Genomic DNA, 27,342 nt, shown 5'->3' with positions numbered 1-27,342 from the left:
TTCAAGCTGGTTTTAGAAAAGGCAGAGGAACCAGAGATCAAATTGCCAACATCCGCTGGATCATGGAAAAAGCAAGAGAGTTCCAGAAAAACATCTATTTCTGCTTTATTGACTATACCAAAGCCTTTGACTGTGTGGATCACAATAAACTGTGGAAAATTCTGAAAGAGATGGGAATACCAGACCACCTGAACTGCCTCTTGAGAAATCTGTATGCAGGCCAGGAAGCAACAGTTAGAACCAGACATGGAACAACAGACTGGTTCCAAATAGGAAAAGGAGTATGTCAAGGTTGTATATTGTCACCCTGCTTATTTAACTTATTGCAGAGTACATCATGAGAAACACTGGGCTGGAAGAAACACAAGCTGGAATCAAGATTGCCAGGAGAAATATCAATAACCTCAGATATGCAGATGACACCACCCTTATGGCAGAAAGTGAAGAGGAACTCAAAAGCCTCTTGATGAAAATGAAAGTGGAGAGTGAAAAAGTTGGCTTAAAGCTCAGCATTCAGGAAACGAAGATCATGGCATCTGGTCCCATCACTTCATGGAAAATAGATGGGGAAACAGTGGAAACAGTGTCAGACTTTTTTTTCCTGGGCTCCAAAATCACTGCAGATGGTGACTGCAGCCATGAAATTAAAAGACACTCCTTGGAAGGAAAGTTATGACCAACCTAGATAGCATATTCAAAAGCAGAGATATTACTTTGCCAACAAAGGTCTGTCTAGTCAAGGCTATGGTTTTTCCCGTGGTCATGTATGGATGTGAGAGTTGGACTGTGAAGAAGGCTGAGCGCCAAAGAATTGATGCTTTTGAACTGTGGTGTTGGAGAAGACTCTTGAGAGTCCCTTGGCCTGCAAGGAGATCCAACCAGTCCATTCTGAAGGAGATCAGCCCTGGGATTTCTTTGGAGGGAATGATGCTAAAGCTGAAACTCCAGTACTTTGGCCACCTCATGCGAAGAGTTGGCTCATTGGAAAAGACTCTGATGCTGGGAGGGATTCGGAGCAGGAGGAGAAGGGGATGACAGAGGATGAGATGGCTGGATGGCATCACTGACTCGATGGACGTGAGTCTGAGTGAACTCCGGGAGTTGGTGATGGACAGGGAGGCCTGGCGTGCTGCGATTCATGGGGTCGCAAAGAGTCGGACACGACTCAGCGACTGAACTGAACTGAATGATATTGAGCATCTTTCCATGTGTTTGTTGGTCATTTTTGTATCTTTGAAAAAATGTCTATTCAGGTCCTTAGTCCGTTTTATAAAATTGGTTTGTCTTTTTATTGTTAAGTTCTAAGAGTTCTTTGTATATTCTAAACAAGTTCTTTATCAGATATATGACTAAAAACTATGTTCTGCATTTAGCAGGTTGTCATTTTACTTTTTATATGGTTTTTTGGAGCATGGGTTTTTAATTTTTACTAAGTCCAGTGTATCATTGTCTTTTGTTGTTTGTGCCATAGGTGTCTTATTTAGGAAGCCATTGCCAGACCCAAGGTCATGAAGATTAACCTCTCTGTTTTCTTGTATGAGTTTTACAGTTTTAGCTTTACATTTAGGTTGTAGTACTTTGGGGTTTGTTTGGTTTTTTTTTTGGCCGTGCAACATAGGAGATCTTAGTTCCCCAAGCAAGGATCAAACCTGTGCCCTGTGCCCTTAAGCACTGGACTGCCAGGGACATCCCTATGTTGTAGTACATTTTTGTTATTTTTTGTTTAGGAAGCAAGGTACTTCATTCTTTTATATGTGGTTTTTTAAGCACCACTTTTTTTTTTAGTATTTATTTATTTGGCTACGCATGGCACCCCACTCCAGTACTCTTGCCTAGAAAATCCCATGGACAGAGGGGCCTGGTGGGCTGCAGTCCATGGGGTCGCTAAAAGTCGGACACGACTGAGCGACTTCACTTTCACTTTTCACTTTCATGCATTGGAGAAGGAAATGGCAACCCATTCCAGTGTTCTTGCCTGGAGAATCCCAGGGACGGGGGAGCCTGGTGGGCTGCCGTCTATGGGGTTGCACAGGGTTGGACACGGCTGAAGCGACTTAGCAGATCTTAGTTGCATCATGTTGCAACTTAGTTGCGGCATGTGGGATCCAGTACCCTGATCAGGGATTGAACCTAGGCCTGCTGCGTTAGGAGCACAGAGTCTTAGTCACTGCACCACCAGGAAAGTCCCCAGCACCACTTATTACAAAGACTATTCTTTCCCCATTTAATTGTCTTGCTACTCTTGTTGAAAATCAATTGACTGTAAATGCAAGAGTCTGTTTTGAACTCTCAGTTCTATTCCATTGATCTGTATATCTGCCTGTGTGCCACTCCTGCATTCCTTGACTGCTGTAGATTTGTAGTAGTTTTAGAATCAGGAAATGTGAATTTTCCAACTTTGTTCTTTTTCAGAGTTGTTTTGCCTATTTGCATTTCCATATGAATTGTAGGATTAACTTGTCAATTTCTGCAACAAGGCCAACTGGGATTTTGACAGAAATTGCATTGAATTTGTAGATTAATTTGGCGAGTATTGCCTTTTATCAATGTTAAGTCTTCAGATCTGTGAATATAGAATGTCTTTTCATTTATTTAGATTTTCTATAATTTCTAAATTAAAGAACCACAAGTGTCTTGTAGGTTTTAGAATATAAACTTTTCACTTATTTTATTAAATTTATTCCTAAGTCATTTATTTCTTGTGAAGTGATTGTAAATGAAATTGTTTTCTTAATTTCATTTTCAGATTGATCATTGCAAATGTATAGAAATACAGTTAATTTTTAAGATATTGACCTGTATCTTGCAGTCTTGCTGAACTTGTTTATTAGTTCTCTAGTTTTTTAGTGGATTCCTTAGGATATTTTCCCAGCATTTTTTATTGCACAGTATATACCACATAACAATTGGAGTTGGTTTAAATTGCCTTATTGGAACTTTTTTGAGACTTGCTTAATAATAATAATATTTCTACAGTTCACATATCTGGGTCTCTCAGGAGGATTTCGACACAGTTGAACCAGCCCTCTTTGAAACTTTCTCCCTCCTTGGCATCAGTGTCTTTATTCCCCTGTGTCTTGACTCTCTCACCTCTGTCCTTTAAATGTCTGTTGATGATCCCCTGAATTTGGTTTGTTTACTGTTTCTCCCTCAGTGACAGTTCTCTTCCTAAGCATTGAACCTGCCCTGAACCTGAACTTTCAGAATCAAAACTTGCTGTTAGACACACACCCTATTTATGATTGTCTTGTCAGCTGGTCACCTCTCATTCATCTCTCAAGCTCATGATGCCTAAAACTAATGTTGTGAACTTGCCTGTCACACAGCTCTGTTTTCTCTGCAGTCACCTTTTTCTGATTTCTTCAGCAAGAAACCCAGAAATCCATCACTTTCTTCTCTCTTTTGCACTTTCACTTTCATTTATTTTGATCTCTGGGTTCCCCCATCTTCTCCTTCCCTACTGTCCCTTCCCTGCCTTGGGTTTGCTTTTTATTACTTCTTAAAAGAGAAAAATTATTTGACTGCACCAGGTCTTAGCTGTGGCATGTGAAGTTTTAGTTGCAGCACGTGGGATCTAGTTCATTGTCCAGGAATTGAACCCAGGCCCCCTGCATTGGGAGCATGGCATCTTGGCCAGTGCACCACCAGGGAAGTCCTTATATTGCTTCTTAACTGGATGCATCCTGTAGGTCTCCCACTCATCTGTCTTCTACCCATCTATACACTGTCACCAAAATCAGCTTTCTTTCCTTTTACCTCCCTGTAAAGAATCGTGGTGAACTGTGTGTAATGTGAAATTTGCCATTTTAACCATTGTGAGTGTACAGTTCAGTGCCGTCAGTACAGTGCCTTCACAGTATTGTGCGGCCACCTTTCTTTTTGAGGCAGGTAAACTTTTTTGAAGTAAAACGTATGTGCAAAAAGGTGCACAAATCACAGATGTGCAGCGTGATTGTTCATAAAGTGTACACACTATGTATTCCTTCATCTTGCTCTGGAAATATCAGCTGGAGGAGACTTTTTTTTTTTTTTACTCTTTTTCTACATTTTACGTAATTTACCCATAAATACTGTTCTGTGATTAGGACAGCTTGCATTTATTAAGCCTTTATTCTTTAGTAGTGTCAGTGCTCAGTTATTTATTATGCATCATCTCATTGAATCCTCCTAATCTTTTGAAAAAGGTTCTTGCCTGGAGAATCCCAGGGACGGGGGAGCCTAGTGGGCTGCTGTCTATGGGGTCGCACAGAGTTGGACACGACTGAAGCGACTTAGCAGCAGGAACTATAATTATCTCCATTTTACAGATATGGAAATTGAGACCTAGAAACTATCCAAGACCATGTAATAAGCAGGGTTTGACTTTAGGCTGTGTTTAATGCCATTATACTGTTCATTTTGGTAGAATATACATAAAATTTACTGTTACCATTTTAAAGTATACAGTTCAGGGGCATTCAGTACATTCATTATTTTGTGTAACTGTCACCACTATATTGTTCTTTTTCAAGATTCTTTTGAGTTTTCAGGACTCCTTGCAATTCTATATGAATTTTAGGATCAGGTTTTCCATTTCTGCAAAACAAAAACACAAAACTTGTTTTCTTAAACTTCATATTCAGTTTGTTGATAGTGAATATATGCAACTGCAACTGATTTTTGTATGTTGATCTTGTACCCTGCAACTTGTGGATTCTTTAGGATTTTCTGTATATACGATCATGTAATTTGTAAATAGTTTTATTGTTCCTTTTTTATTTGAATGCTCTTTTATTTATTTATCTTGCTTAATTGTTCTGGTAGGGCTTTCAGTACTATGCTGAATAAAGGTGACTGAAACAGGCATCAGTGGTGTTGGAAGTAGTGAAGAGGTCAAATTGGATAAAGCCAGTGTTGAAATGATTCAGCTGTGATTCTTGGGGATAGAGGCTCTAGTGGGGTTGTGATGGAAGAGGTCAGGTGCCAGTAGGTCAGGGAGTGTGTGTGTGAGAGAGAGAGAGAGAGAAAGAGGGAGGGAATGAAGGAGGGAGTAAAGAAGGAAAGAAGACAGAGCCTGCAGAAGATTCAGATAAAAAATGGTGAGTATGTTTTGAAGAAGAAAGGACTTGGTGGTAGCTTGAAGAAGTACAGATATAAAGGCAGGTCTCTGATTCTGTTTTGTTCGGTTAGAGTCACCATAAGCATGTTCACATGCAGAGGGAAAGGAGCCCGTGGAGAGCTCGTGTCTGATGCAGCAAGGTCCTAGAGTCGGGGGTGGGGAGGTGGATTAGAATGGAGGGGAAAAGTGGGGACATCTCATATTCAGAAACGGGAGAGGGATGTTATTTGCTTTAGCTGTTATTTAATTTAAAGGTTTTACTTCTGTGTGCTCTTAATTCAAGGCTTTGTCTTTTACTTACTTGAATCTCAGAGGTGAACATCTAAGCTAAGGGGAAACAGTAGGGAGGTTTTCCAAAAAAATTTAAAGAGAACTATTGTATGACTGAGCAATCCCAGTTCTGGGTTTTTTCCAAAAGAAAACAAAAACACTAATTCAAAAAAATAAACACACCACTGTGCTCAAGGCAGCATTATTTACAGAAGCAAGATAAGAATGCAACCTGAGTGCCCATTGTTAGGTGAATGGATAAAGATGTGGTATATATTTACAGGTGGAATATTACTCAGCTAAAAAAGAGAATGACAGCTTGCCATTTATGACAACATGGATGGACTAGAGGGTATTATGCTGAATGAAATAGGTCAGACAGAGAAAGACAAATACTATATGGTTTCACTTGTATGTAGAACTTAAAAAATAAAACAAATTTACAAATGTATTAAAACAGAAACAAACTAACAGATACAGAGAACAAACTGGTAGTTACCATAGGGGCTGAAGTCAGGGTAAGAGTGAAATTGGTGAGGGAGATTAAGAGGTTCACACTTCCAGTAATAAAACAAGTAAGTCACAAGGATGTAACGTACAGCAAAGGGAATATAGGTAATAAGATGGTAATCATTTTTTATGGTGACAGTGGGTAGCAAGTTACTATGGTGATCATTTTGTAGCATATAAAAATATTAAATTACTATGTTATACATCTAAAACTAATATAATATTGAAAGTCAATTATATTTCAAATAAAAAAAGATAACATCTGCTAGGGCTGTTCTGGTATTTTGTATCATCACAATACGTTTTTCTCATGTATGTATTTTTTCCTGTTTAGTGTAAAATTTAGTGTATGACTCTTTGGAATTAAAAAAAGGTAATCATGGGGCTTCCCGGGTGATCCAGTGGTTAAGACTCCATGCCTCTACTGCAGGTGAGGCCAGGAAAAAAAAAAAACAGGCATGTTTATCTTATATTATTTCTTTGGCATTTGAGATTTTATTTAAGTGAATTTAAGATGAAAATATAGATGGCTTGACTTTTTTAGTCCAAGCCCTGATATCTGCCAGGGAATTTGTTAACAACCGTTTTAAGATGTGATACCCACAAGATAATGTGTGTGAAGACAGTGACTAAAGATGTCAAGATTTGGATGAAGATTTTTTTGGTAAACCAGTGGCTGGAGAATTATTGTTCAGTTTGCAATGTTATTATTTTTTTTTCTGCAATGTTATTATTAAACCTCTGTGTTTTTTTTGACATCCATTATTTTTAAACAAAAGTAAAATGATGATTAGAGGAGAATTTGCTTCATGCTGTGAATGCTTGATGATTCTCTTCAGAAAGATTATTAAAGCTTTTTGTTTGGTGACTCTGTGATCATTAACAGGGCAACTGCTCTGTCTTACTGTTACCAAACCAAGAGTCCAATGTTCAACTAATGAGTTGGTTTCTCAACTCACAGAGAAGCCATGTCTGATTGGTGATGCTCCCGGTTTTTGGTTTTTTTCCTGTTGATAGTGATCCATAGATAATTCTCAGAGTATGGTTCAATTTAATGCATACCATATTTTTAAGTGTTGTGTAGGTCTAGCAGATGATTGGTATCTGAAATGCCAAGTGAGAGGGATTTAACACCCTAAAATGAGTGGTCTTGTATGGCTTTTTTCATGCTTGCTTTATTTCTGTAAGTTGGCAGGGAGTTTTCACAGTTTGTTTTTGTTGAATAATAAAGAACATGTCTGGCCTTTGTCCCAGATTCCTGGCACAGAACTTCTAAAACTCTTAGAATTTCCCAAGTAATGGAAATATAAAGTAATGCTCAAAATTCTCCAAGCCAGGCTTCAGCAATATGTGAACCATGAACTTCCTGATGTTTAAGCTGGTTTTAGAAAAGGCAGAGGAACCCAGAGATCAAATTGCCAACATCCGCTGGATCATGGAAAAAGCAAGAGAGTTTCAGAAAAACATCTATTTCTGCTTTATTGACTATGCCAAAGCCTTTGACTGTGTGGATCACAATAAACTGTGGACAATTCTGAAAGAGATGGGAATACCAGACCACCTGATCTGCCTCTTGAGAAATCTGTATGCAGGTCAGGAAGCAACAGTTAGAACTGGACATGGAACAACAGACTGGTTCCAAATAGGGAAAGGAGTACGTCAAGGCTGTATATTGTCACCCTGTTTATTTAACTTATATGCAGAGTACATCATGAGAAACACTGGACTGGAAGAAGCACAAGCTGGAATCAAGATTGCCAGGAGAAATATCAATAACCTCAGATATGCAGATGACACTACCCTTATGGCAGAAAGTGAAGAACTAAAAAGCCTCTTGATGAAAATGAAAGTGGAGAGTGAAAAAGTTGGCTTAAAGCTCAACATTCAGGAAACGAAGATCATGGCATCCGGTCCCATCACTTCATGGGAAATAGATGGGGAAACAGTGGAAACAGTGTCAGACTTTATTTTTCTGGGCTCTAAAATCACTGTAGATGGTGAGTGCAGCCATGAAATTAAAAGATGCTTACTCCTTGGAAGGAAAGTTATGACCAACCTAGATAGCATATTCAAAAGCAGAGACATTACTTTGCTAACAAAGGTCCATCTAGTCAAGGCTATGGTTTTTCCCGTGGTCATGTATGGATGTGAGAGTTGGACTGTGAAGAAGGCTGAGCGCCGAAGAATTGATGCTTTTGAACTGTGGTGTTGGAGAAGACTCTTGAGAGTCCCTTGGCCTGCAAGGAGATCCAACCAGTCCATTCTGAAGGAGATCAGCCCTGGGATTTCTTTGGAGGGAATGATGCTAAAGCTGAAACTCCAGTACTTTGGCCACCTCATGCGAACAGTTGACTCATTGGAAAAGACTCTGATGCTGGGAGGGATTGGGGGCAGGAGGAGAAGGGGATGACAGAGGATGGGATGGCTGGATGGCATCACTGACTCGATGGACGTGAGTCTGAGTGAACTCTGGGAGTTGGTGATGGACAGGGAGGCCTGGTGTGCTGCGATTCATGGGGTCGCAAAGAGTCGGACACGACTGAGCAACTGATCTGATATGATCTGAAGCCCCCTTGGATCAGACTTGAATTTAGTTAATGAGATGATTCAAGATGGGGCCTGGTCACCAGAAAAATCAACCATGTAATTAGAATGTTGGAGCTTTGAGCCAGTCTGACCTCTGGAGAAAGTTGAGGGACTGGAGATTGAATTTAATGTTGTAGCCCATGATTCAGTCAATCACATTTATGGAATGAAACCCCAACAAAGCTCTGAACATCAAAACTTGGTGGAACTTCCTGGTTGATGATATGCTGGGAAGGTGAAGCACCCTGATTCTGTGAGAAGAGACAGGGAAACTGTGCTCTGTGTGTATCTTCATTTAGCCAATACTGATTTGTATCCTTTATAATAAAACTGTAATAATAGGTATGTGCTTGCTTGTGTGTGTTCAGTCATCTAACTCTTTGTGACCCCGTGGACTGTAGCCCGCCAGGCTCCTCTGTCCATGGAATTTTCCAGGCAAGAATACTGGAGTGGGTTGCCATTTCCTTCTCCAGGGGATCATCCCAACCCAGGGATAGAACCCGCATCTCCTGTGTCTCCTGCATTCTCAGGTGGATTCTTTTTTTTTTTTTTTAATGAAATGGTCAAAGAGACCGAAAAGTCTGACCGAGAAAGGAGAGTTCGGTCCACATGCTTTGCCCATTTCTGGTCGGTTCCCGAAGGAGACATTGGGTGCCTCTTGGCATTGGCAGGTCGGTATAAACCCCCGACAGGTTTCTGCCATAAGCCGTATGAGATCACCGTGGAACCGCAGAGCAGGGCTCCTTACTTGCTTCTCGCAGGGCCTGTCATTCATTCACACAAGCACACGGTAGAGTTAGTAAAGCACGGCAGAAAATGTGTTTGCTAAGAGAACAAAGAACTAAAGCTCCAAGCATCCTTATCTTGTCCTGAAGGATCCCGGACAAGCCCCCAAGATGAAAGGTGGTTGTTGAATCACACGAAGACACCGGGATTCTTGACCCCGGGAGGAGAAGAATTCAATCCGGGGCCAGAGACGAGGCTTGATCGCTCAGAGCTTTTGTGTAATAAAGTTTTATTAAAGTATAAAAGAGATAGAGAAAGCTTCTGACATAGGCATCAGAAGGGGGTAGAAAGAGTACCCTCAGGTGGATTCTTTACCCACTGAACTATCAGGGAAACCCCCAGGAATAGGTATGTGTGAGTGCGTGCTCAGTTGTATCTGATTCTTTGCAACCCCATGGACTGTGGCCTGCCAGGCTCCCCTGTCCATGGACTTTTTCAGGCAAGAATACCAGAGTGGGTTGCCATCTCCTAAAGTCCTGTGAGTTGTTTTAGCAAGTCAAACCTGAGAGTTGTGGGAACCTGTGAATTTGTAGCCAGTTGGTTAGACATGTTGGTGGCCCAGGACCACCAAAGTGCAACTAGCAACTGGAGTAAAGGCAGTCTTGTTGGGGACCATGTCCCTGAGGTGTGGACTCTGGTGCTACCCTGAGGGTTAGCATCAGAATTGTATTGAAGTTTACCAGTTGGTGTCAGAGTAGTTTTTTTATATTCCTGTTATAATTCAACTTAAATTAGTGGCCAGATGTGAGTTGATGAGGTGATATACCCAGGAAGGGGGGCGTGGCTTTTAGTCCTTTCTGGCTTATTAGGGCCTCATTCATTCAGTCCATCTACATTTAGTGTCTGTGTATGACAAGGTCTGTGCCAGACAAAAGGTGGTAGGAACGTCCCCATACTTATTCCTTAGGAGTTTTTAATGTAATGTAGTAGACACATGGAATTTTTGCATTCTGTGGTAGAGAAGGAATCTCACCTCTTGGAATGGCATTTTCATTCTTTGGCAGGACATTGGGGCTGGGTTAGAGATGGGTTTTCTAGGCAGTGGGTACTTTAGGACCAGAGAGATGTTCAGTGGATGGGAACGGGGGGTTGTGGGTGCCAATGGTTGTTTCAAAATAAATGACTCTGTTTACTGGCTGGATGTGTGTATTAGGGCAGTGTTTTTGGAGAGAGGTTAAATGGACCACTGTATCAGAATTTCTCTGTCCTCTGGTTCCCCCATCCCCTCCCAGGAATGCTGGTTTTTTCTTTTCTACCTTTTTTTTTTAATGATGGAAAATGTCGATGGACAATAGTAAAATGAATAGTGTAATAACCCCCATTGTCTATCTATCCCCAACTCTGTTAACTCTTGGGCGGTGACTTGATTTATAATGTTTGCTAATTTCTCTTGGGGAGTCTTTACCCATGTATTTACTATACCAGTATCAAGCTACCACAGAATTTCACTGAACAAGAAGTTAGGTAAAGATTTTCAGAATCAGTTCTCCTGACCCCAGCTCGTGACTCAGACCACCTTCCTCTTTGATTACTTTTTTTAAATATCAAAAATAATTTTATCCATAAGTATTTAGGTTTATGTCCCTCAGGACTAGTTCTAAATATATATCCACAAAACTTTCATCATATCTAAAATAAACAAAATGCCTTAATATCAAATATTCAATCTCTGTTCACACTTCTCCACACATCTTCAGATAAGGTCAAGAATTACATTTGACTGCCTTATCTCTTAAGTCTCTTTTAGTCTGTAGGATCTTTCTTGATCTCTTTCTTGTTTCCTTTGAAGATTATTTGTAGAATAAAGTTTATTTTGTAGAGTTTGGCTGATTGCATCCCCATGATGTTTGCATCAAAGTTCCCCATCCCCTGTTTTTCCTCTCATTTCATAATTGGCACTAGAGCAGTAGTTTTCAAATGAGGTTCCAGGATCAGTAACATCAGCATCATCTGGGAAACTTATTAGAAGTACAGATTCTTAGCTTCACTCCAGGCCTGTTGAATCAGAAACTCTGAAGAAGAGGCCTTCAGTCTTCTCAATAATTCTGATGTATCCTAAAGTTTGAGGACCATTGCTACGTCAGCTTGATCAGATTCAGGTTTGTCCCCCGCCCATCTCACTGTCTTACCCTCACCAACTATGGTAGGTGTCAGGGAGATGCAGTGGAATGAGGAAGGGACAGACAGGAAAGGTGAGCCGCCAGCCTCCCAGGGAGTGAGGAGCACGGCCTGCTGCGTCTGGTGTCTGAGTTCTACCCAGGAGGAAATCCTATATCCAGTGGATACCTCCACAGTGCTTTATCAGACAAAGGGCCTTGATCATGAAGGACATTTACTTCTGAATTTGCTGACCTCAAATGCTTAGAAACATCTATTTTGTATCTTACAAAGTCTCACTATGCAGAGAGTTATCATCTTCATGTTACTTAGTTTCTACAGGTGGTCAGCATGAATACTTTTTAGACTTCTCTCATTGCTGTAGAAAAATACAAGTGTTCCAACTTTGCCTGCTTCCTTTCCAGTTGACTTCCTTTAGTTTAGTTCATTAAATGTATTATAATTTCACCCCACAAAATCAAGATGAGCTCAATCACAAAAGTGGCAAAGTGGTAGAAACAGTAATAAAGTAGTTAATACTTTTAAAAAAGTTCATTACATGTAATTTTTTTTTCTATCAAATGAAAAAGAAGTGAAGCTGGTCATTGGGGATGAGAGTCTTCAAGAAAAAAGATTAAATGGAGCATGTCTGTAAAAAGGTCGAGCACATGTGCTCTGGCCCGGCTCCGATTTTGGTCAGCATGCCTAGCCTCAGCACTTCCTTCATTGTCCATCTCAGGGGCATCCAGGCCAGAGAGTGGGTGTCCTGTGCCTTCCCTGCAGGCTTTCATTTCTTCACCACGTAGGCTTGGGAATCAATTAGATTAGAATGTTCATGGAGGAGTGTTTGTTGACCTTATATAGAAATTCTGCTTAATAGGGTATTTGAACAAATTGAACAGGATAGATTGAGAGTACTAAGGTGCCTTTCTGCTTTCACATAATCATCAACTGCCCAATTTCATATAATAAAGAACTTTTTATCTAATTAAACCTTCTTTAGGGTTCCTCCTCCAAAGCTGTTTCCCTAAACATTTGTCTTCCAGAAGAGGATTTGGTGATGCGGGGAGAGAAGGAAATAGGAGCAGAGGTACATCACTATTATACTAAAAATGGCATGGGGGATCAAATTTGATTCTGTTGGGCTACAGTTTTATAAGCCAGGTCTTAAACATTTCCTGCATCTCAGATTTTGCTCCGAGGTTCTAAGTAGCATGCACACTAATTCTGGCCTTGAAGGAATGGAAAGACATGGTAGCAGAGTGGAAGCTAATGCAACAGTTGAACAATGAATTATATTTTCTTGTCGGATGGTGGTTTTTGTCACATCTCCTCCTACTGGATATGTGATACATTTTTCAAAGCAAATGAAGATGTTCAGGATAAGCCATTATTTAATCAGTGAGAATGAATATGCCCCTGCAGATGTTTTCACAAATGTTTAGTTAAACATTTTAACTTTAGCGTTTCTAAAGAAAAATAAATGATCATAGTAACTTCTGCCTATTATCAGTAATTGTAACAGATAATCCTTTGAAGAACAAAGATTCAAGGCCAGCAAGAAAGCAGTTATTGTGAAGTCCAGACTGGCTTACTGATCATGGACGTGAGAACTGTTTTTCAGCATCAAGTCACAGAGGAGAGGAGAGAGGATTTTTTTTTTTTTTAAGATGATAGTGAATAAAATCGTTAGCTTTTCAGAAATAAGGATTTTTAGCAGTAATAAATAAAACTGTTTACATCAGTCATTAGAAATGCAAATTAAAACCATGATGACATACTACTTTATACCCACTGTTGTAACAATAAAAAAATATTAACAAGTGTTGACCAGGATGTGGAAGAACTGGAACCCTCTCATCCTGCTAGTAGGAGTGGAAAATGGAAAAGTCTGGCAGTTGCTCAAAAACTTAAGTATGGAGTTACCATACAGCCCACCAATTTCATTCCTAGATGTATACCCAAGAGAAATGAAAATGTATAAAATGTGTATACATGAAGGTTCATAGTAATGTTATTCTTAATAGCCAAAAAGTGGAAAAAGCCCAGGTGTTCACCAGCTGATGAATGGATAGATGAATGTGGTATATCCATACAATGAAACTGTCTGACAACAAAAAGAAATGAAGTACTAAAAGGTGCTATGAGAGGCCACATATTGTATTCTACTTATACAAAATGTCCAGAAAAGGCAAATTTATAGAGACAGTAAATTACTGGTTGCCTACGGCCAAGGGGATTGGGGGGAATGGGGAGGGAGTGCTGATGGATATAGGGTTTCTTTTTGAGGTGTTGAAAAATATCTAAAATTGATTATAGTAATGGAGACAGAATTCTTTGAATATACTAACAACCGTTGTATAGTATAAATGGTTAACTATGTGATATGTGAATTATATGTCAAGGCTATCACATTAAGAAAAATAAAGCTTTTTTTTTTTTTCTTCCCATCTTACCTCTAGCTATTGCAATCCCAGGCCCCCCCTGAGAGATTAAGCTATGGCCAAGTACAGTTATGGTTACTTCTGTTTTTCTTTATATTGACTCAGTGTACTGAGTCAATATAAAGAAAGTATTAAGTATAAAGTATTTGTACTTAAAGTGAACTTAAGTGGGAAAAAAAAAAGTTTTTAAAAGAACTGTTAATGCTGATCTTAGAAAAATACTCAGTTTTGGACCAGGTTCATCAGTAAATTTTGATTAGTTGGTAAGTACTAATATTTGATAAACTGTATTAGTCTCATGTCAAGATTCCAAATGCAGATTTCTACCGGGGGCTTTAAACACCATTTGAGAAGACATTTTAGACATTTCAAGAAAGAAGGTGCATTCACACCGTTACACTGATGTGAGTGTTACCTGGTTACCCTACTGGCATCCCCGGGCTGATTTTGGATGTTGTCCTTCCATGGCTGAGAGCGTGGGCTATGAAGCTGAGTGCCTGCACTCAGTCTGGTCCCACCTTTGTTAGTAGAATGAGTTATTTAACTTTTCTTGCCTTAGATTCTTTATCTAAGTGTAATGTAAGTTTATGTACTTAATGAGTTCATAAGTTTGATAGTACCTCATAAAGTTTGTATCAGAGTTAAGTGACTTAATAACCACGAAGTGTTCAGGGCAGATCTTGGCACATAACTTTTTTTTTTCCTTGACCAAGACGTATGTGGGATCTTAGTTCCCTGACCAGGGATCAAATTGGGAGTGCAGAGTCTTAACCACTGGACCTCCAGGGAAGTCCCATCCTGGCACGTAAATGTTATATGTTTTTATTTATTTCATCTCCATAATTTCCAGCATTATTTGTTATTTGGATCAGCAGAATTTCCTTTTGGCTTCTGTATTGACTAAGATTAGGTTTTTCGGATATATATCTGAAGAAAACAGAAACAGTAATTTGGAAAGATACATACGCCTCTGTGTTCACAGCAGCATTCTTTACATTAGCCAAGATACAGAAGCAACCTAAGTGTCCATCAGCCAATGAATGTAGATAAAGATGTGGTGCAGGGACTTCTCTGGTGGTTGAGTTGTTAAGACTGCAATCTCTTGTGTAGGGGACACAGGTTCCATTTTTGGTTGGGGAACTAAGATCCCACATGAATCATGGACTAAAAAAAAACAGATGTGATGTATACATACACACACACACACCCAGTGGAATATTAGCCATAAAAATGAGTGAAATCTTGTCATTTGCAGTAGCATGGATGGACCTGGAAGGTATTATGCTCAGTGAAATAAGTCAGACTGAGAGGGAAATATGATATGTTTTAACTTATATGTGAAATCTAAAAAATAAAGCAAATGAATAAATATAACAAAACAGAAACAGACTCACAGATACAGAAAATTAGTGGTTACCAGTGGGGAGAGGGCTGAGGAAAGAAGGGCAAGATAGGGGAAGGGAATTAAGAGGTACAGACTACTAGGTATAAAGTAAATAGGACATGAGGATGTAATGTGTGGCACAAGGAATATAGCCAATGTTTTGCAGCAACTTTAAATGGATATAGTCTGTACATTTTATTGAATCATTTTGGTCTTATACAGTTGAAAGTGAAAGTCGCTCAGTCGTGTCTGATTCTTTGCTAGTCCGTAGAATTCTCCAGGCCAGAATACTGGAGTGGGTAGCCTTTCCCTTCTCCAGAATATCTTCCCAACCCAGGATCAAACCCAGGTCTCCCTCATTGCAGGTGGATTCTTTACCACCTAAGCCACAAGGGAAGTCCATTATACAGCTGAAACTAATGTAATATTGTAAAGCAACTATATATACTTCAGTTTGAAAAAGATTAGGTTTGTCTGTAAGTGGCAAAAAATTGGCAGCTTGAAGTTCAGGACCAGTAGAACAGGGGGCTTCATGAGGTTAGGGATCCATGTCCTGCTACTTTGCAAGCCTTTTCCTTTTCTTTTCCAGAACTGCAAGACAAAGGGTAATTAAAACACATAGAATTCGTAGTGTAAGTGAGTTAAGGTAAAATAAATCTCAGGAGACATAGTCAAAAGAGTTGATGCAGTTGCCCCTGGGGAGCAGGAATTGCAGGTAGGGAGAGATGGATTAGAAGAGGGCTCTGTTTTATTGGTGTTGTTTTCTTCGTTGCAGCCTTATAGTACTAATTAGCTTTTAAATTTATGACATGTTAAAGTTTGATGACAAGATTTTTAGAAAATTAGGGTTATTTCATGTAATGATTGTCAAACTTTTTTTTACTTAACAGTATATCTATCTTGAAGGTCTCCCTGGCACTTCATGTAGGTCTGTGGCATCCTAAATTTTAATGTGTGCATAGAAGTTCATACTCTAGCTATACCAGTATATCTTTAACTTCTTTTTCTAGACAACTTTTATTTTCACTTTTTCTATTACCTAAAATACTATAGTGATTATAGTATTACATATAGTATTTTATATACATATATAAAACATATTCCTAAAAGTGGAATTATTGCTAGGTCAAAGGCAGTTCACAGTAAAAATTTTGACAGAAACTGCCAGATTTTCTTCCAAAATTTTGAGATCCCTTTGATGACTGTGTGGGGAATAGATTGATGTAGAGCAAAATGGGCTGTGGGAAGACAGGTTTGGAGGCTGTTGCAATCATCCTGGCAAGAAATGATGCCCTTCAGACTAGGGTGGATATGGAGAAAGGTAGACTGATTCAAGAAACAAAGTGGGTGGGAGAACAGATGGAATTATTAATGAAGCAGATGTGAGTAATGAAAGAAAGGAAGGAGTCAGGATGATTCAGGTGGACCCGTGACATCAATTAGAGTTGTCATGTGAGATGAAACTTGCTTGCCATGACCAGACTAGATGAATTCATAAATGCTTTGCCACTCTGACATTTTATAACTTGGGGATCCATGGCAGCACCCTTATTTATAGATTGACTGAAGCACATATTGAATACTTTTTCTTTTATAATTGTAGGTGTATAACTTCAGTTGATGTTGTTATGGAGCAAACATTGAGTTTATCACTAAACATTATAAATTTTAATCTTCTGTAAATCGTTAGACTCCTTTTATTTTCCTTCTGTCTGCAGCGACACATCTGACCAGTACACTACCTCCTTCCACCAGCTGCAGTCAAGAGTGATCTTTATAAAATCCAGTCTGTGATGACTCCCTTTGCTCCAGTTTCTTCATATTGAACAGAAATGCTGTGTCCAAGCTGATCCACTCACAGGGATCATTTCCAAGTGGTTCTCTCCAACTCCACCTTGTCTGGGGGTGGCTGAGCCCCCATCCTCTTTCCGTTGGTCTCACAGGTGTTCAAGACTGCGGGGAAGTAGAGAGCCCTCAGGTGGGGAATCAGTGGAGCAAAGGGATGGCTATTCTCTACTAGAAGACTTTCCTGCCACTCCCTAGTATTGGAATAGGGAATCCTTTCTTCTTCTCTTAACTGGTACTTCTTCTCGCATTAAGCCTTGGTCACTCTGCTCCATATATTCCCTTCTGGTTTTGCAGTCATATCCAAGGGAATCTTTATCAGGTTAAATCTTTGTTCCTGCTCTTCTCCCCCAGCTGAACAAAAAAGACATAGAAATACTTCTGAACATGGCTCTGCCACAGGTTGGCTTCCAAAATGACCCTTGCTCACCTCTTCTCCCACATCTCTGTTCCTTTCCCACACTGCTCATGCCATATCATATGTCTTTCATTTCCCCAAATCCTCAGTTCATTCAGCTTCCATCCCAGCCATGCCTAGACCTGACTACAGACCCAGACCCTCCTGGGCTTCCTCTAGGCACTCTTCGTATGTGCTCACAGAGCACTCTGTACTTGCCTTTGTTGTAGTATCAGTAGATTTCACGTCATTATGATGATAATTATTGGTCATTTTTAGATAGCTTCTCAAATCTTTGTTGGCCTCCCTTGTGCTCAGCTGGTAAAGAATCCGCCTGCAATGCAGGAGACCTGGGTTCGATCCCTGGGTTGGGAAGATCCCCTGGAGAAGGGAAAGGCTACCCACTCCAACATTCTGGCCTGGAGAATTCCATGGACTGTATAGTCCGTGGGATTGAAAAGAGTCGGACATGATTGAGCAACTTTCACTTTCAAGATCTTTGTGGGCAGGGGCCATATCTGAATCACTTTTATTCATATTTCCCCACTAGATCGCACAGTGCCTGTCATAGAAGGGCTCAGTAATTATTTGTTGAATGAATGAATATGTATTTGGCACCAACCAATATTGAATGATTTTTATTTAGCTCAAGGATAGAGGAAATAATCAATACAGAAGAATAATATAGAGGAAAATTGTGATTTTGGAAGAGGCTACTTTAATAATAGTTGGAAGCCAGATTGCAAAAGCCTCAAAAAAAAAAAAAGTGATCAGCTCACGAAACAGCTCATTTGAGAAGTTTGATGTTGGAGGGAAGTATTTACGTGTATGATATAGCTAGAGGCCCAGCAGGGTCTGCTAGGAGTTCTCTCTGGGTAGATTGTGGGAAGATGGATATCAGATGTTGGACAGACTAGAGAAATAGCTCAATGGGATGGACTTCATTATCGTCATATAGTCACAGGTACTGGCAGAAACTACCATACCAGGGCAAACATACTGTTGGAGTTTTTGCTCTAAACTTCAGTGACCATGTACCTTGTTCAACCAGCACAAGATTCTAGGAAGAAAAAGTGAAGAAAGGATAGCAGCATTCTTTCCCTCTTCTGACCCTCAGACAAGGCAGAATTAATTTGTGTGTGAACTCATGGAAGATACTTTATCTTTTCTCTTTTCCTTCTCTTTTCTTTTTTTTCTTAATTGTGAACCAAGAGTGAGTCCTATAGTTTACTGATTGGGTCTCAGAACCCTAACTGGGTTGTGCTCAGTTGCTTCAGTCATGTCCGACTCTTTGCGACCCCACTGACCGTAGCCTGCCAGGCTCCTCTGTCCATGGGATTTTCCTGGCAAGAACACTGGAGTGGGTTGCCATTGCCTTCTCCAGGGGATCTTCATAACTGAGGGATCATACCTGAAGTCTCCTGTGTCTCCTGCATGGCAGATGGATTCTTTACCGCTGAGCCATTACCCAGCACTTTTTCTTGGGCTTCTCTTGCTTCACTGAGTGGTCCTCCCCTGACACCCTACTTCTCCCTCATCTGTTTCCAGGCACCCTGGGATATTTATCCAATCCAAAAACCTTGCCTTTGGGGCTTTCCTCAAGCTTTGCCCAGAGATGCACTTTCACCCCCTGGCCTATGAGGGCCCAGCATAATGTCACCCTTTGGTGGCAGCCCTTCCTGGCAGTCTCCATGTTGTGATTAACTGTGCTAAAGGGCCTGCTCTGACAGCTGCTCTGTATTCCACTTTTGAGATTTGCTGTGCTGTGCTATGTTATACTAGGCTGAGATCCCCCAGACACAAGGCCCTTGTAAATGTCCTGCTTCTGTTCTCTGCCTCTGTACACAGCTGGTGCTGCTAACGTCCTACCAGCCTGGTTTTGAGTGTGCCTATTTGCCTTCCCAGGAGTCACAGAATCTTTCATCCGACTCTTTGGGACCCCACGGACTGTAGCCTGCCAGGGTCCTCTCTCCATGGGATTCTCCAGGCAAGAATACTGGAGTGGGTTGCCATGCCCTTCTCCAGAGGATCTTCCCAACCCAGGGATTGAACCCAGGTCTCCTGCATTACACGTAGATTCTTTACCATCTGAGCTACCTAATCGTGCTTGGGTTTTGTTCTCCAGGCTTTTGTGCCATTTCCTGCCATGGGAAAATTCTATTATCTTGTCTATCATATTTTAATTTAAGAGAGACTTTGGGACATGTTTTCACATTCTCCAGATGTTCTTAATATTTACCACATAAAATATTCTACATGCTCAAAGAACCATGTTTTAATTTTCAGAGTATGTCTGTGTTTAGGAGTTCATTTAATCAGTAATAATGATTTTTAGTTTCCATTGAGACTGCATTTGTTAATATTTTTGAGGCACATGTTTTCAGATCAGATAACCTAATAAATTAAGTTTTCCTACTCCCTGTCAGTATTTGTTTATGATAGAAAAGGAGAGCATTTTAGGCTTTGTTTTCTGCTGGAAGATTTCTCAGATTTACACTGGTTGAATTCTTGGATTCACATAAAGTCCGATCTGCTGTGTTTGAGCTCTCTAAGCAGTGGTGAAATTAGAATGGGTGGTCTCTGACCGCTGTGGTTATTGACTGCATCCTCTGTGTGCCTTGGCGTTATCTTCTTCCAACTGCAGCTGTTTCCTCTGACCCTATAAAAGTTTTTAAGATGTGTACTAATTTAAAATGAAATAACACATAGATTTATCAGGCAGCATGTCTGTGCCCATTTTGTTTACCTTTTCATCCACACAGTGATCCATTCGAGCTAAATGCCTTAAGTCTCTTGTTTTTAATTACATTTTACACTGCAAGTCAACTTTTTTTTTTTTTTTTAACACTTTTGAACTCTTTCAGTTAGTGGGAATGCTTTAGGAATTTTAAAAAATAATTTTGTCTTTTTTTGCATGATAGATGGAAATAGTGATTTTAAGTTCACATTTAAAAATTTTGATTCCTTCTTTATGTCTTTGTTTTAAACATACAGTTCTTATTTTATGATAAGTCTATAATTTTTCTGTCTAGCCCTTTGAGGTATCCCCTGATAGCACCCATGCTAAATTGTATCACTATGTGCTTTATAATTTCAGATTGTATACTAATATTTGGTGGCGTTTAAATTATGGAAACCCCATGAGGCCTGGATTGAGGGCTTATGCTGGTATATATTCATCTGTTTACCTGAGTGATGAGATGTGTATTTTCAAATGATCAAAGTCAGCTCTCCCGCATCTCTCTCAAGCTTCATAAAATCAGGGATCTTTATTTTGTTCACTAATGTTTTCTAAATTGTCTACTACACTGCATGGCATGTACTAGGTACTCTGCTTATATTTTTAATCCACTCTTTTATTGAGGAAGTAGTGAAATTATTGTAGGTACTTTAAGGAACCACTGGGATTTTCTTTTGATTATTTGCCTATTTGTTCCAGTAACATACCTTTGACCCTGTGCTATGCAAAATGATAATTCTAATCCTAGTAAGGTGAGCATTTCCCTCCTTCCTGGGTCTGTATTTGTTTCAGAAACTTTGCATTAGAGTTTGGCTCTCAGAGCCATCTTCAATTTCTTTTTCAGTAACCCTCAAATTTCTGTTTTTTGGAGATTAATAAGGCATATTCTGTATGTTTGTTAAAATAAAATTAGATTAATCTTCAACTATAGAAAAACCCACCTTGTTCAAATAATATAGTTCAGTAGTAAGAATTCAGATAACCATCAAACACAAGGAACGATGCAGGTGAGAAGCAGGAAAAATTAACAAAAAGAAAAAAAATATTTTTAACTGAAAACATGTGATACATTTTTCTAATTAATACACTGACCATGGGTGGAGAAAACGCATCCATTTCGAAGGAGAGTATAACTTAATGGTTCATTTTTTTTATTTTAGTGTAATACTCATTAAATTATTTTAAAAGGAAATGTAAATACTATTAGTTAGCAGGTCTTGTAATTATTTTTAAAAGAAGAAAATTTAAATGTTTGATATCGTGACATTACCAGTAAATTTAGTAGACTTCTTATCTGATGTGATACAAATTAGATAGAACTTGAATGTGAGTAGAAATAAAATTGCCACTCATGTTAAAGTTATAAAGAGTTTGTTTTCAAAGACATATATATATTCTTTATGTTGTCTTTATGTGATCATGTTGAACCACTGTCTGTGGTTGATGATGAAAGAATATGAATTGATCCACCACTTGGTATTGAGTTTCCTGGTTCTCCTATGAAAGATCTTTACAAAAAGGGGAAATAAAGATGGGTCATGTGACATAATGATGACTAGACGTTATTTTTTTGTTTTGCAGTTCCAATTCCTGGCAGATTTGATCGGCGAGTGTCAGGTATGTATTCTTTTTCATAACATACTACTAAAATGCTATTTTAAGATGGGATTATCTTAAATAAAAATAAGTTCATCTTTTTAATAAAAAGGTAAGTTGATAGCATTATAGAACATTATCAGAATTACCTGTGATGCCTTTGTTCTATTTCATTTTGTTTTAAATATATATGTGCTTATTTTTAGATTACTATAGTAAGTTTGTCTCATTTATGTCACTGATATTTTTCCATGTTCATAATTATGGCTTCTAAAAACAACTTTTCATATTACTATTTCTGGCATTCTAGATTATGCTTGCCGTTAATTTTTTTTTAAGGTTTATTTATTTGTTTTGGCTGTGGTGGGCCTTCGTTGCTGCACATGGGCTTTGTCTAGTTCAGGCGAGGGGCTGCTCTGTGTTGTGGTGCATGGGCCTCTCACTGTGGTGGCTTCTCTTGTGAGGCGCAGGCCCTAGGGCGCCAGGCCTTCAGTAGTGGCAGTTGGCATGCTCTGGAGCTTGGGCTCAGTAGTTGTGGAGCATAGGCTTGGCACGTGCGAGCTTCCCAGAGCAGGGGTTGAATCCCTGTCTCCTGCACTGGCGGGCAGACCCTTAACCACTGAACCACCAGGGAAGTCAGCCATTAACTTCTTGCTCACGTTGTTGAGGCCCTTAAATTACTTCCTCAGTTGTAGCGCTGGGAGTAGCAGTCTCTGGTCAGAGACTGAGCATTGCCTTGGCTTCTTCTTTGTACTACTTTCAAGAGACAGTAGAAAATAGGCTACAGGGAGAAAGATGCCCTGCCAAGACCTGTTCTTCACCTCCATCTCACTAATATAGACGGTGCTGACTCCTTTCATTTATTTTTTAAATATTTTTTTATATTCTTGACTTACAAATGTACTCCTTTAATTTAGAAGTAAAATAGTGCCTCGGATTGTTTTATCTGGCATTCCTTTGATTATTAACAAAAAATGAATATTTTCCAAATACAGGAAGTCTATTTTTATTTTTTTATATGCAACCAGTTTAATAATACATTTCCCATTTAACTGTTGTGGTCTAGATAATTTAATTTTGCTCTTTTTTATTGACTCAAAAATTTTGATCTGTGACTGGTACCTTGAATACTTCCTGACACACAGCAAGTACTCAGTAAATATGTATTGACTATATACATCTGGGGTCGCAAAGAGTCGGACATGACTGACTGATCTGATATACATCTCTCTTTATTTCATGATTGTTCTTAAGCAGAGAAGGGCCCCATTTTTTCATAGAGCTGATAAATATGTTTTCTGAAAGTTTTTCTTATAATTAAAATGCTAAGCTTCTGGATATATCTAGTTTATTTGGTCGTACAGCTGGGATGTTAATGTGTTTCAAAATTGCTATGCGGACTTCCTGTTGCTAGAGGCCGGGGGGGGGGGGGGGGTGTGGGGGGCTGGCTGGTCCGTGTGCGGTTGCGTGGGGCGGCCTGGGGCGGCCCCGGAGCGGCTGACCCTCTGCCTGCAGGGAACGGAGTCGCGAGGCGGCCGCCATGGCGGGGTCGGAGAGCCAGCTCAAGAAAATGGTGTCCAAGTACAAATACAGAGACCTAACTGTACGTGAAACTGTTAACGTTATTAGTTTATACAAAGATCTCAAACCTGTATTGGACTCATATGTTTTTAATGATGGCAGTTCCAGGGAACTAATGAACCTTACTGGAACAATTCCTGTGCCTTATAGAGGTAATACATACAATATTCCAATCTGCCTGTGGCTGCTGGACACATATCCGTATAATCCCCCTATCTGTTTCGTTAAGCCTACTAGCTCAATGACTATTAAAACAGGAAAGCATGTGGATGCTAATGGGAAGATATATCTTCCTTATCTACATGAATGGAAGCACCCACAGTCAGACTTGTTGGGGCTTATTCAAGTCATGATTGTGGTGTTTGGAGATGAACCTCCGGTCTTCTCTCGTCCTACTGTTTCAGCATCCTATCCACCATACCAGGCAACAGGGCCACCAAATACTTCCTACATGCCAGGCATGCCAAGTGGGATTTCTGCATACCCATCCGGGTACCCTCCCAATCCCAGTGGTTACACAGGCTGTCCTTACCCACCTGGTGGTCAGTATCCTGCCACAACAAGTTCCCAGTACCCTTCCCAGCCTCCTGTGACCACTGTTGGTCCTAGTAGAGATGGCACAATCAGTGAGGACACTATCCGAGCCTCTCTCATCTCAGCGGTCAGCGACAAACTGAGATGGCGGGTGAAGGAGGAGATGGATCGTGCCCAGGCAGAACTCAACGCCTTGAAACGAACAGAGGAAGACCTGAAAAAAGGTCACCAGAAACTCGAGGAGATGGTTAACCGTTTAGATCAAGAAGTAGCTGAGGTTGATAAAAACATAGAACTTTTGAGAAAGAAGGATGAAGAACTCAGTTCTGCTCTGGAGAAAATGGAAAATCAGTCTGAAAACAATGATATTGATGAAGTTATCATTCCCACAGCCCCACTATACAAACAGATCCTAAATCTGTATGCAGAGGAAAATGCTATTGAAGACACTATTTTTTACCTGGGAGAAGCCTTGAGGCGGGGAGTCATAGACTTAGATGTCTTCCTAAAGCATGTACGTCTTCTGTCCCGTAAACAGTTCCAGCTGAGGGCACTAATGCAGAAAGCAAGAAAGACTGCCGGTCTCAGTGACCTCTACTGACTTCTCTGATACCAGATGGAGACTGAACTCTTCTAAAGTATTCTTTTCTTCTCTTCCTTTCTCTTATATCAGTAGGTGCCCAAAATAAGTTATTGCAGTTTATCATTCAAGTGTAAAATATTTTGAATCAATAATATATTTTCTGTTTTCTTTTGGTAAAGACTGGCTTTTATTAATGCACTTTCTATCCTCTGTAAACTCTTTTTGTGCTGAATGTTGGGACTGACTATGCTAAATAAAATTTGTTGCATAAAAAAAAAAATTGCTATGCGAGCTATATGTGTCCCATCATTCTTTCATATCCCATTGTTTGGGAAAGTTTCTTGGTTTTAAGTTGTCATGTGACCTAATATCTAGTAAGGGTCCAAATCCCTTTTCTACTTTTTAGTCCTTTTCTTTGAGAGAATCTGCTCATTTATGTTTTCAGAAAGTTTTTGGTAAGACTGTACACCAAAGTCTGTTGAAAGGAGATGGAAGAATGTGTTGCTTCCTATAAAAAGTCATTTACGGAGATAGGAATTCCCTTGTGGTCCAGTGGTTAGGACTGAGCTTTCACTGCAGGAGGCAGGGGTTTGATCCCTGGTTGGGGGGTGAAAAGGGACTAAGATCCTTTATGCCTCAAGGTGCAGCTAAAAAAGAAAAAAAAGTCATTTATGGAGAGGAAATAGAGTAGGAATTAAGGCTAGTATGAGACTTATGAGCTGCCATCTCCCATTTCTGTTCTTCCCTGTACCTCGTTTTACCCAGAGTTTCGTAATAATAGCTGTTGACATCTGTGGGACAGGCCTGGGAAGTGGAGAGTGCAGTGACACCTCCTCCAGAGGTCACAGAGGGTCACAGATGAATTGCTGCGTAGGCTCTTTGTCAGTGTGGTTCAGTCCTTGAACTCTGCAGAACGCAGACAAGTGCTTGGTATTATCCCTCACCCTTAGCTCTTACAGTCTTACTGAAAAGTTAAAACTTGTTAATATCACTCAAATGTTAAATGAAAATAAAGAATTATTAACAGAACCAAAAATGATTATGCAGCAGAGAAAATAGCTTGTTAGCAAGAGCTAATGGTTTTTTGAGTGCCGGCTGTGTACTCAATACATATATATTTTTTTTAAATTTATTTTTATTTTATTTTATTTTTTTTCTTTAATAGAAAATTATTTAATTAGTATACATGTGTTCCCCATCCTGAACCCTCCTCCCTTCAATACATATTTTTAAGGTCTTCCTAAATGCCTGCCTTGTGTTGTTGAATATAATCCTTACACTAACTCTGTGAATTACATGCTCTGATTACCCCATTATTCAGGTGGGGAAACTGGGGCAAAGCAGAGGTTACATAAGTTGAAGCAGTCAAGGTGATAAAATGCCCAAAGACAGCTTAACGCCTAAGTAGTAACCTTCCCATCCCTAAGTACCCATTCTTGTACCCTCTAGAACTCTTGCTCAGTCTTCAGCTAAATCCCGTAAATTTCTTAGCCCACACTCTGAGTTCGGTCTTCATCTTCGTAATCTAGCTAAAGTGTGGCTTGCCCTCAAGGTCACTTCTCTTTCCCTTTCCTTGTAACACTGATGGCAGATGTGAGTGTCTCTGTTGTTCCTCGTTGCTTCTAGACCTTTCTCTCTGTCCTCCCTAAAGCCCTCAGCCTCAAACCTCACATTATATTCTCCCAGCCACTGCCCCTCCTTGTTGTCGTCCTCTAATAACTCCCAGGTTCCTTCTCGTTTCCACATAAATAATCCTTTCAGCGTCTGGTCCTTCCATTCCTTGACCTCTTCTCCTCCAGGGTTGTGGTCTTCCACCTACTTCAGCCACTCACTGCTGTGGTTGTACTGTGGTAGGACCAGCATCACTACTGTCCATGTTCTCAATCAGTGGTCCAGGCCTCCCGGCACTGCCCGCTGTCTTCTCACAGCTCCTTTGCTGGCCTCCCCCAGCTCTCACAGCTCATTGATCCTGTCTCCTTTTCATTCTTTCTCAATTCCTCTTTATTAACCTTAAATTTCTTGATCAGTGATTATAATCACTTCCCTCGGTTCTCTTTTCCTTTTATATTTGTTTGGCTAAGCCACACTCTGGTTAAACCCATTCCCCACATATTCTGTGTCTGCGCCACATCTGTATTTGATAGAGGGAAAACACACAGCCCTGCTGACTGATCTTGCCTTCAGTTCATGATCATTAACGTCTGGTACGCTCTTGATGACCACAAGCATACTGTTTCTATACTTCTTTCACTCTCTTGTTCTCCTAGATGAGTCTTTCATACCTTCTTTCTCCCCAAACCTACAACACCTCCTCCCGCTCCTATTCCTAGCAGATAATCTTCTCAATTTAACTAAAGAAACAGAAATAATAGAAGAGAATTTCCATAGACTCCCACATCTGTCCTTCCCCACCTGCCTGTGAGTCCAGTTTTCCACCTGTACACTAGATCTCAACCCTTCATCCTTCCAGCAGTTACCTCTTCTTTATCCTGCATAATCTTCATCCTTCAGCTGGTTTTTCTCAGCAGCATATCATTGGCGCTCCCTTCTTAAAATAAAACTTTTACAAATCATTCTTCCTCTCCAGCTGCCACTCTTTCTCTCTGCCTATCTTTATAGCAAAACCTCTTGAAAGAGTGGTCCATACATGCTTCCCGTTTCTCTTCTGTTCTCTCTTGAGCCTGTTCTAGTCAGACTTTTGTTCCCATATCTCACCAAAGCTACCTTTGTGGACTGCTCACTCACATTCTTCAGACCCTCATGTGAAGGATACCTTCTCAGGCCTTAAGTATGGTCTAAAATCCTCACCCCTCCCCAGCACACAAACACAGCCTATCTCCCTACTTTATTTTCTCCTTAGTGCCCTTCCTCTTTAATTTACTTATCCCATT

General features: G+C 40.0%; 1 protein-coding gene and 1 pseudogene across 2 annotated transcripts in view; both read left to right on the top strand.

Annotated features, from left to right (window-relative positions):
- Positions 1-27,342, top strand: part of PRKAR2A (protein kinase cAMP-dependent type II regulatory subunit alpha) — a 73,658-nt gene that overhangs the window by 5,392 nt on the left and 40,924 nt on the right. The window contains exon 2 of the mRNA XM_027523459.1: positions 21,739-21,774. Within this exon, the coding sequence (XP_027379260.1) occupies positions 21,739-21,774 (36 nt within the window). The remainder of the gene's footprint in view (positions 1-21,738; positions 21,775-27,342) is intronic.
- Positions 23,172-24,731, top strand: LOC113880841 (annotated as a pseudogene). Its single transcript, XR_003507846.1, has one exon. The product of XR_003507846.1 is annotated as a tumor susceptibility gene 101 protein pseudogene (transcript).

This window comes from Bos indicus x Bos taurus, chromosome 22, assembly GCF_003369695.1.
Source record: "Bos indicus x Bos taurus breed Angus x Brahman F1 hybrid chromosome 22, Bos_hybrid_MaternalHap_v2.0, whole genome shotgun sequence".
Taxonomy (NCBI): Eukaryota; Metazoa; Chordata; class Mammalia; order Artiodactyla; family Bovidae; genus Bos; species Bos indicus x Bos taurus.
The sequence above is the reverse complement of the archived record's forward strand: the minus strand, read 5'-3'. Positions and strand labels throughout refer to the sequence as shown.